This window comes from Calliopsis andreniformis, chromosome 2 (genome assembly GCF_051401765.1).
Source record: "Calliopsis andreniformis isolate RMS-2024a chromosome 2, iyCalAndr_principal, whole genome shotgun sequence".
Classification (NCBI taxonomy): domain Eukaryota; kingdom Metazoa; phylum Arthropoda; class Insecta; order Hymenoptera; family Andrenidae; genus Calliopsis; species Calliopsis andreniformis.
Genome location: NC_135063.1, coordinates 4076435 through 4087705, shown reverse-complemented (window position 1 = coordinate 4087705; position 11271 = coordinate 4076435). Strand labels below are relative to the sequence as shown.

The 11271-nt window shown below is 42.5% G+C and overlaps 1 protein-coding gene across 1 annotated transcript; it reads left to right on the top strand.

Annotated features, from left to right (window-relative positions):
* Positions 1-9906: 9906 nt before the first annotated feature.
* Positions 9907-10626, top strand: LOC143188031 (protein G12-like). Its single transcript, XM_076392058.1, has one exon. It carries the CDS (start codon positions 9907-9909, stop codon positions 10561-10563), a length of 657 nt encoding a protein of 218 aa, XP_076248173.1. The 3' UTR covers positions 10564-10626.
* Positions 10627-11271: the final 645 nt, after the last annotated feature.

The window sequence follows — 11271 nt, the reverse complement described above, 5'->3', positions numbered from 1 at the left end:
CGCCTTGATATTCGGATTCCAGAGGGAATATTTCAGTGGTGTTCGATGAGATCGTTTCTCTTTCAATACCGCCGCCGACCATGCAACATATTCTCAATCCAATAACCTGTTATGACAGGAATCCAAGAAATTAACAAGCGAAGGAATAAAAGGGGAAAGTCAGACACATTCATCCGCGGTGCAACGAAACTTTATGTCCCTCCTCTTGGCGGCGTATCGAGCCACAGAATTCAGAAGCCACCAATTATTCGCGTTTCCAGGACCGTCACCCCCCACCCACCTCCAACATCCATAAAATCAAATCCGTCTGGCGCAGCGAAGCTCCTGAACCACGTGGAAGTCCGCAAGAAAGGGGGTGGGGTTCGACACCCACCTCCTTCTTGAACCTTCTGCTCGGCAGGTTGCGCGAGATGCGAAAGTTTCTTCCGTGAAGAAAGTTTTGAATATTCAATACTCGAGCGCGACGATGGCGACAGAGGAGGGGGTGACGGGGGACAGACGGTTGCGGGTACTCGAAGGAATTTCATTTTTCTTATTTTCTTCCGCGGATTCGGCGGAGGCAGCGAGGTGCAGCCTACCGAATCAGTAGGGGTGGTTCTTGGTGTGGGTAGGGGACGAAGCACCAGGGTATTTTCTATTCGCGATGCGTCCAGGACCCCGCCACCCTCCCACGAGACACGTCGAGTCTCCAGGAGGGTTAGATGTTTTCGATGAATCGATTCGAGGGTACTTCCGCTATGCAAACTCTCTTTCCATCGGGACCCGCTCGACCGCTGCACACCACCCCTTTGGACAGGCTGTATGCGCCCCTAATCCGCCGCTGGCTCGACTTTGGTTCGCCGACGAATCAACGGAGTTAAGGTTGCACCCTTGCGACCGTAGTCTTGCTTTAGCAGCGATGGTAAGTGGTGCCACGGTCCCTTGGACGCTGAACTTTCGGTAACGAGGTTGCTCGCAAATTGCTACCAGCTATTCCCTTGATGCGTGATCTCTGCCAGCGACGAGGAGCGGGCTTGTTCTTGACAATTTTTCGGAAGAGGGTGGAGTACTTGAGGAATGGGCGTATACTTTATACAGCTTCTCTGAAATAACTCGCTATCATAATCTCGACCTTCGCGTTGAAACTTTTCAATCCTCAGCGAATACTCACTCTCAGGTAGTATCTTCTTCGTGGGCCCATTAGTTAATGGAAGAAATGTCCGTGTAAAAGGAAGATCTCCATCAGCAAGAAATGCGATTAAGGTTCCTTCGCGTGGCCTTCCTCAGGTATCCTCTTTTCTGTCCCAGACGCTGCGGTATCGTCATCCAACTCCCGATGCAACGCCACCGTGATCTTCGCCACTCGTCCAAGGGATTGATCTAATTACGAGCCGAGTGAAATGGAGTCAGAACGGTGAAAGGAAGCGGCCGGAAGCCGGAAGCGCGAAAGATGGCGGAGCTAAGCGTTCGTAGGGCAGGGTAATTCGATTAACTCGGTGCACTTTGAACCAGAGCCTCCTACGTCGCCGCCTCTGCGACACTGTTTAATGCGCAATCGACGCTCCGCTTTGAGGCCGTTTTCATATGCCTCCGGTTTCAAAGTAAACCTTACTTTGAACAAGATCTGCGAAGTGCAGATGCGCTTTGACGCGCGGCATCCTTTCTCCAGTTGCTGGAGAGCGCGAGTACGTGCCTGATGCAGAATTAAATTTGGATAGACGAACTTAGCGAGCGTGGAATTGGATATCCTTCTATTTGGACCGTTCTTCGGGGCAAGGGGAATTTTTAAACACGTTGGGTCAAACTTAAAGCTGTTTATTACCCATAGGCTTCAAGCCGAAAATTGATGACACCGGGAAACCGTAAATAATCTGTGAATATTGGATTTAAGTTTTAGTTCTTGACTGTGGTGCATTATTAATGTATTATCAATTTTGTATGAACCTAGAAAGTAAAGTGAAGCTACCGAGACTTCAGGGGTAGTGTTAACAAAGATGAAGTTCTCTAAACGATTGTTTCACTCCAACGTCCTCTTGAGATGCCTGTTCTACATTAAAATCATCCTTTCGAAATCCTTGTATTTCTAACAAGAGAAGGAGCATCTACTAGGACATCGTAGACGTGGAAGGATTAGTTTACGCAAGAGCAACCCCTTCGCCGTAATTCTAAGGTTTCCACGACATTGAAGCGTCGATGTCGCCGCACATCCACAGGAATTCGCACGCTGCCAGCGTTGAAACTGGTTCCCAGACCTAGAACCTACGCAATCCCGCCGAGAATCGTTTGCTCTTTGTAGCCTTGGCATTCATGTCTGACATCAAAGTAACGTCTGCTGGATACATTATCTGAAAATACTGTAATGCACTCAGGTATTTTCACTCAAGTTTAAGCAATGTTACTCTAATTGCCTTACTGTATTATTTTGTTAGTATCATTTTCTGGAGTTATTTTCTGTTATAGAGGGTGTTTCATAAATTGTGGAACTCACTACGGGAGCTGATTCTACACCTAAAAGCAATGAAAAAAGTTTATAAAAACATATGTCCTATAATGAATTTTGTAAACTTGCAGAATATTTTTTTAAAACTTTGAACTTTAAAATTGCTTACATAAAAAAGAAATTGTAAACAGAACAAATTCCCCGCCTGACCTCTCTGTCCGTAAAACGTGATATTTCGTGAATAAAAAATTTTACTATTTACAAATAGTGCTTGATGTTTTTCATATGAGTATTAAAAGATTCAGCAAATTTCGCGATAGTTTATGTATCAATTCAGTTCCTACTATCAATGAGAGTATTCCTTTTAACGCTGTATACATATGCATATAACATTTTGTATTATCATATAAAATTGTGTTTGAAGTGATGGTGGAGTTCTATAGACTTGCCTTCAAATACAAGGTGGTCATTTTGAGCGCTTTTTGTAAGGGTAGTTATGGTGTAGGTAACATAAAATCACAACAGAAAACTCATTATATCTCATAAACGGAAACAGATGGGACATGTGTTTATATGAACTTCTTCCATTGTTTTTAGACGTACTATCAGCTCCCGAAGTGGATCTCACATATTGTGAAATACCCAGTATATCATTAAGAGTATTTCAAGTTTCAGACATTTTCGAAGTTTTAATAGTACTTCAAACAAACTCAAACCGGCCATGTATTGAATCTGTTCCGAAGCATCTTCCAAGCTCCGCCACTGGCAAGAAAAGTACACAACACAGCTAGATAGTCGACTTGCAAATTGACTGCTACGTCTGCTACCCAGCCCGATGAAATACGGAGCCCGAATGAGCGTGTACCACGGTAGCAGCCTCTTCTCAACTCTCGAGTTTCGACTCTTTCTCGCCTCTCCGTCTCTTTTCTTCCTCTCGAGCGTCTCGTCTGAGCGGCAAGCATCTCGGTCGATTCACGGGGCCGAGACGAGGCAGCTGGGCGCGAAATACGATAAACTCTCGCGAATCCCTCACGAGCGACGACGTCGAAAAATATTTACTCGACGAATGCCCGTCAGGCGTTCCTCTCTCCTAAGCCTTTACCGCCCCCGGCTCTCACCTTCCTCCACGAGCGTCTCTCCCTTTTCCAGCGCGCGCCCGCCCTGAAACTCGTTTATCCGCGGGCCGAAGGTATTTACATAAATCAGCCATGCAATCTCTTTTTATATCTCGCGAAAGCACAGGTCGAATGCACGCGACAGCCTGTGTACGCGCGAACACGCACCCCTCCGTCCCTTGCCACCCCCGAGCGCGTCGTTCCAGCCCCGAAAGCGTCTGAAATACACGACTGTGTACGCGTCCACGGGTGTTTCCGGGAAGGGGCAGGTTTTTTGTTGTCATTCCTGCGAGATAAGCGGGTCACTGGGAAAATACTTTCGTTTTTCCCTTTTCCTCCCTGCCCGAGGTGGGTGGTGCTCTGCCTACCGTATTTCTTTTTCTTTCTTCTCCACACCGCTGGAAACTGCTTGTCCGCGCTAGGGTGAATACAATATACGAACGCCACCGTTTTATACCCTCCCACGTATGACGCCCGTTTGAGGCTTTATCTTCGCATAAAACAGCCGCTCGAATGAATTTGCTGTTCGATGAATTCGGCGCTACGAGGACGCCTAATAAATAACCGTTTCCGCCCCTGGGACTACCCTGAACTGGTATGACGTTACAGAATTCGGCCGGAATTTTTTATGCCTTTCTGGGGGTGAATTTTTTAGCAGAACAAAGGGAGAGCTTTTTTGAGAGAGTTGTTTTTATATTTGTATTAATGGAAAATATACGGAAGGTATCGCAGCGTAATTTCTCGAATCGAGTGTTTTCGAACTGCCAGCATTCGTGCACCGACGACTGGGGGTGAAAATTCGGTTAATGAAATGAAGACGGAATATAGCAGGATGAGTTACCAGCCAGCTTTAATGACAAAATTCGAGCAGATGGCGCATGGTTCGTTCTCAGATCGAAGCTCGTTGAAATATTAATTAATCGACCGAAGACAAACGTAAGCGTGGACGCAGCGTCCGATTAGTTTCGGTATGGCTGCCGGGAGTAATTAATTAAAGAGAATCCACCAGGACGTGAATTGTTTCCTTCCACTCTTTCCACTCTGGTCCCGAGGAAATCGAGCAGGCGTCCCGCCTCAGCGCGATTAATTGCACCCTGTTCCACCCCCACCCGCAAGAGCTTGTATCGTTACCGCGATCCTTCCGGAATCCTTTCCTCGCGGCCTCGATAAATATCCTCCGTCCTGCGAATGATGATCGTGCTGTCTGCTCGTGTAACCCGTGATAAAGCGTCGTTGGAGGATGTTTCTGGTTACTCTCCATTAATTACTTCTTATACTTTAAAAAGAGGGAGAGGTTGGGGGTGGAGCAGGTGCGAAGATGCGGGAAAATGTGGGCTTGAAGAGGGTAATAATACGAAGAAACATGTTGCTAGTAATTTCTGCATTAAATATTTTTGAGTGAGAATATCGAAGGAATATGTCAGGTTTCAAATAAATTCTATCTTAATAAAGTCCTTAATTCCTCGTCTGCAAGACTTTTTTGTTGAACCATTCACCTGACAAGAGTGTTTCGTTCACCTCATGCCATTTTCTCCGTTTTTTCTGCTCCAAACATGGGAGACGAGAGGTTCGAAAGTACTTGTCGGGGAAATGCGAAAAGGGGCGCGGGGATGTCGGATTTCAGGGAAGAAGGCGGAAAAGGCGGCAGTTGACGGGGCGATTTATACCAACCGACAGCCATTGCGCAGTGTGTACCTGTATTTTCCGGCCGCCGACCGTAATTTACATTTAAAATTGCTTCACGGCCGCGTTTTAAATTTTTAACAATACCCTCTCCATGGACTTTTCATCAACGAATTTGCGTTAAACTCGAAACTGTGCGCTCGCCCCGTTAATTACGCATGCTAACGACTGTTAATTCGCGCGGGTAAAATATAACGCATCGTCCGTGAACGGAAAAATAATGAGGGTGAAAAATTTTTACGACTTCGTGAATGACCGTTTGACAGAGCAATTCAAATAATGATGTCAAAGAAACAGATTGAAGTGTCTTTTTTAATGAAGGAGTGCGCCAATCATTCTCCACGTGAGTCACGTAGCCTAAAAGCTGATTATAGACATCTCCTTTTAGCTTCATGAGAAATTGCCACTTAGAACCTCTCAAAAAATTAGTATGGGAGCCTAGAGAATGTAACAATTTCTGAGTTTATTGCGGCAGCACCCCCACAAATACTTCACCACTAGAGGGACTTTTTCAAACACGTACTACTTTCCCCAAAGTAGTCATTTAACTATCCTTTCGTACAGAAGCAACCTTTGACTTGGCTTGACCAGCCCTGCGTTTAAGGCAGAGTGTGCTAGATAGCCTTATTGACGAGTCAACTAGCAGGCCTAGGATGAAATTTCTTCCTCCCTTTCCTCTCTGTCTTTCTCTCCCTCCTCGACTGTCACAAGTTGAAAATATTATTAATGTGGTGGTTCATAATATTGTTGTGATTTTGGAGATTCGTTAGCGAGGGTTGCGCCGACATATTGAACATTAAACACGGTACTATACAACTTTATTTACAATTGTAACTTATATCGCTTTGTATTAAAGTCCATTTATGCAACCAACAAGCCGAGCACGAGCCAAGCAACTATTATACATAGTAGCGAGAAATCACAAATATACAATTACAAATAATAAAACACTATCGATACGTGTTTCGTCGATGTAATTGTTTGGCTCGGCTCGTGCTCGGCTCATCAGTTGCATAGATGAACTTTTAAACCCAATTTATTCATCGACGAAACACGCACTGATAGTGTTTTATCATTTGTAATTGTGTATCTGTGATTTTTTACTAATATCTATATTTGCTCAGCTCGTAATCAGTGTATCAGTTGCATAAGGGTGTAAACACATTATTATCGCGTGACATGAATTCACGTTCCATACAATAGCAAATGCACAATGTGAGCCGTGATTCTTCCTCTGTTTTTGACATATTTTGCTATAATATAAACCAATTTATATTATATTAATTTATATTATATTATATTATTTATATTATATAAATTGGTTTATACAAATTTGTTTTTGCTACAACAAATGGTGTGATTTCACGTGACGTGATAATAATATGTTCGCATCCTAAATGGACTTTTACACAGCTCGTTTGTTTACTGTTACCGTGACAGCTGTCAAAAGACTCTCAAATCGATCCTGAAGACGTCTGCTTCAACCATCTTCTCATTCTTCGTTGCGACCACAGCAGGTAATGACCATGCACCCGGTGCTTGCAACAATATTCTTAACACTTACTATTTACTATTTCAAACTTACTCTATAGATGATTTCCGTAAGTAGCTCTTACGTAAAGACAGCAGAGGACCAATAGTGAAAGACCGTTCCCATGGCACCGAGCTGAAGATCTCGAAGACGACTAATAGTCGGATCGTCTCCGATTTCTGCAACCGTCCCAGAGAACACGGTAGCATTTCGAAATCGTCTTAAGTGTCCGATAAGCAGCCGGTTATTATTCGAGACGGTTTGCACATTCAGTCGCCTGAAACGTTGCAGCTGAGGGCCGATCGCTCAAATCCGGATTATCCTTCGCCTGCGCGCAGGGTAATGCCGAAGATCGTTCACGGTCTGATGCCATTCAGACGAAATTTATGCGTCTTGCAACGGTTGTCTTGACCGGTAGCCTAAAACAATCAAAGCGATGGTCTGTAAACGAACTATTCCTCCTTTGCGAATTTAATCGTAATCAGTGACAATTACGAATCGCGGTCATACTTGTTCTAATTACTGATATGCAACAAAAGTGGAAAACAAATCGCTTGGAGAGGAGCTTATCGAATAATACTTGATTTAATCTAGACAAAGGCAACGTGCCAAAAAAATTATTATTTACAATGATAGGACGGTTAATATGATTTGTTGTACGCATGTGTATCCTATCCCGACGTGTTTGCTTTCATTTATCTGATTATCACTTTCGCTGTTTTTCTGAATAACACGAGCGAATGATAAATTCGAAGGTGATTCATTCTTCTCGGAATGGAAGCAGGAGGAATTAAGTCCTCAACGTGAACAAGTCGAGGGAAACTGGGTAGGGGAGAAAGAAAAATGAAAAACATGAATCGTGGGAAACGTAACGTAGCACAGTATTACGAGATACTAAATTCTCCGGTTATTTTATCGCGGAGAGGCGGCCTCCTTGAAGAATGTTTACGGTAAAGGGGTGAGCCTTTGTTTCCGTATTTCCGACATTACTTCGAAATTACTCCGCCGCCTCCGCCAGATTCCCATCTTCCCTTTGTCCCCCTTCCGCTGTCTCAAAGTGTATTTAAAACAATACCGAACAATCGACGATGTTTTTCTACGTTGCGCCACAACCAAGAAGTTGGAGTTGAGACAAGGATTACGACGGCGCCTTAAAACTGTATCTTTCGAAATTAAATCGTAAAAACCGCGACGAGGGAGCGCTTCTGGGCGGGACGCGACAAAACCACGGCATAAAATGACGGGGGCAATGAAAGAGCGGAATCCTTCTGCCGGGTAATTAGCGTGAGAAGCATTAAGCAGGTACGGGGCAATTTCGAACGACCATTTTTCACGGCAATCTGCGTCGTTCGAGCTCAGTCGTTCGAATGGGCGTCTTCATCTGTCTCCGCACGCGAGAGATCTAGAAAAGGAGGCGTTCTCGAGTATTCACAATAAGGAGGAAGGTAGCGGCTGGCTACGAAATTTTGATAGAAACCGAGGAACAAAAACTTCTAGTCCTCGGCTTGTAAGTGATGGAATTAAGCCGTCACTGTCAGGGAAAGCTTTTTGCGGATTTGTTCCCTCGGCCGTGAGGGCCAAAAATCGGAGTGGACTCGACGCGCTCGCGTTTCTTTGGCTCCTGAAACTTTCCAGAGCAGCAGAATCCATTCCACTTTCGCATGCACGCACGGAGGGGTCTGCATTATTGCGGCTTATCCGGTATTACGCTTATGTGACGCCGGTAACATCGCAGCCTTAAGCGCGCACGGTGTATCGAACACGGAATTACCCCATGAATTCTCCTCCCCCTACCTGTTCCGCGTGGAAATTCTGCGCGCACAATGCTCGAGGGTTTCCTACGAGCCAATCGCAGCCACCCCCGTATCCAGAGCAACCGGCTGATAAACATTTTTTCGTCGCATCCTTCGGGACCTTTCTTTGCTCGCTTAATATCCTTTGTATACAGGGTGACTCTGACAAACTGATACGCATATAAACCTGGAAGAGTTTTAAACATTCAGATTAACAGTTTCAAATGTTCAAATTATCAGATATGCAGGGTGTTCCAGAAGGGGTGGTAAATTTTTCGATATCCTGCTTCGTTTTCCAGAAAGCTGTGTTTAAATTATGAGTGGATACAGCGTATGAAAGTATAGTTTTGGATACTTGAAGATTACTTGGGGTAGAGGAAACACTTACATTCTGATCTTCGACTTTCTCTATGGTAAGTTAAAAACATTCCCCTCTCCCTCTTTATCCCTCAAATGCCTAAAACTAGTTCAGTACCATGACCTTGATTGATGAAGGAACGTTACATTTTAGGGCACTTTTAATCGCCAAATATTACTTTCTGAAAAAAATTAAAGTAAATCTACACTTTATAAATTACTAAAATGTTTGTAACGAAAAGATAATATTGTTTTGCTAAGATTTCATACAAAAATGATATCAATCTTGATAAAGGTCTATCTTTTTTAATGCGAAATCATGTCGTAAAAGCGTTACGTGTAATCAATTTGAAGTTTGTTTGTAATTCCAATAATCGTAGATATAACATAGTTTTACATCACATACTCAAGTAGCACTCATCGATAAATCCACTCAGGAAAATTAGTATATAAGACACACTAAAACTTGACTGTAACATAGTACGTTCCAAGCGTTCTTCGAAGAATAAGCAGCAGCACTGTAAATATCTCCACGATTCTATATTATTTTGCTAAAAAATTGTTCGAAATAGAATTTATTCTGAACCAAGTTCGGATGAGTCAAGACCAAAATCTTGACACTTCGAACTGTTACTATTTGTTACCTATTTTTTAATTCTATTTTATCTTATTTAGAAGCGTCAGTAATACTTGTATTCAAAGTGACCATTTCAGTAAACTACATACGAGTGGCGTTCAAGAAGTTCCTTATTTTTTGTACCTATAATCATGTCCAGGCGAGAAGAATAATGATTTTGTTTAAAGTAAAATCAGATAAAAACGTATACAACATCAGTCATTCATGTCGCAAGGTGACTTTTGCAAGCTGAGAGTTGAAAGTCGTTTTGTGGCAAGATGAACAAATTAATTGATTAATAAACCCTTTTCTGACAAAATTTAAGGAACTCTTTGAACATTTCTTATGGATCACCAATTTTTTATTCCTAATGAAACCGAATCTTTTTGTAGATGAAATTCACTTTGGCAATTGTGGCTATACTGGCCGTGGCCAGTCCACTGTATGCCTTCAAGATTCCAAGCACAGGCTCGGGCGAACTCGCCAAGGAATTGCAGGACATCCTCGACTTGGTACCTCTTGACAAGATAATCAAACTCATCAAGCAATACATCGCCGAAGACAAGGAAGTTCAAACTGTTATGAAGGTTTTGCAATCTCCAGAAGTTCAACTATACGTCAAAGATGTGGAAGCTGCCCCTGAAGCAAAGAAGTTGTTGAACTATGTACAAAATGCTGGCGTGGACATTTATACGATAGTAAACATAGTAAACAAATCACTCGGTCTTGCCCCAATCGTACCTTTGGATCTTTCGGAATACAAGATCACTGGTGGAATTAATGGTCTCAACCAGGATATTGTGGATCTACTACCCATGAAACAAATTACAAATGTTATCCAAACTAAGATGATAAAATCTAAGGTATTCGCTGATTTTGTTCGCTTGATGATATCACCTGAAAACCTGAGCTTCATTGCCAGCCTTCGTACGAACACTCATTATGTAAATCTCCTTACGGAAGCGACAAAAGCTGGCCTCAACCAGCGAGAAATTGAGAATACTATTGACGTCTTCATAGTAATTAAAGTTATTGTGTCACGTCACTAAATGTCAAGTTTCTATTTAATCTTAACTGTATTTCAAAAATCTAATATTTGGTAAAACAATGTGAACTTATTTAGAGATCAAAATTGAAAAGCAATAAATAGTATAACAATTATTTAAAAATAGAAATTGTGTTGATGAAATCTATACCTAATCTGAAATTTTTAAACCTATATATCCAATTTCCAAATTTGCATGTTTCCATTTTCCTTTCCGTCACCAGTTCTGAGGCATCGTGTATAAACTTTCAATTACACAAGTATTTAAATATTCAAATACTTAAGTAATGGCGTTTCCTTATTTAATGTTCGTAAACAGCGCATTAAACAACATTTCTAAAACTGAAAAAAAAAAAAAGAAATAAATTGAAGGATCAAGTAGAACGGCCCTGTATGTGGTCAGACGTTAAGAGTTCCCAAAATAAATACAATTAAACTATAACAATTACAAGAATATTACACTTTCAAATTTATCAAATTAAAAATTGAACAAATGGAATCCTTTTACCTGAATGTCACACACGCATTCCTTTCTCAAGACAGTATTGTACATCTTTACATATATCCATCTCACGGAGAATACTTCTCATTCCATTTCTCCTCAGCTTCTTGCCCCATTCGATTCCTATTTCGATCCCTGAACCGAACGAAGAATAAATCGCTTCAAGGGGCGCGAAACGTTTCCAACATTCCAAGACGGTTTTCCTGGACC

Coding starts and splice junctions, on each gene's coding strand:
- LOC143188031 (XM_076392058.1), top strand. CDS start 9,907: ATGAAATTCACTTTGGCAATTGTGGCTATACTGGCCGTGGCCAGTCCA.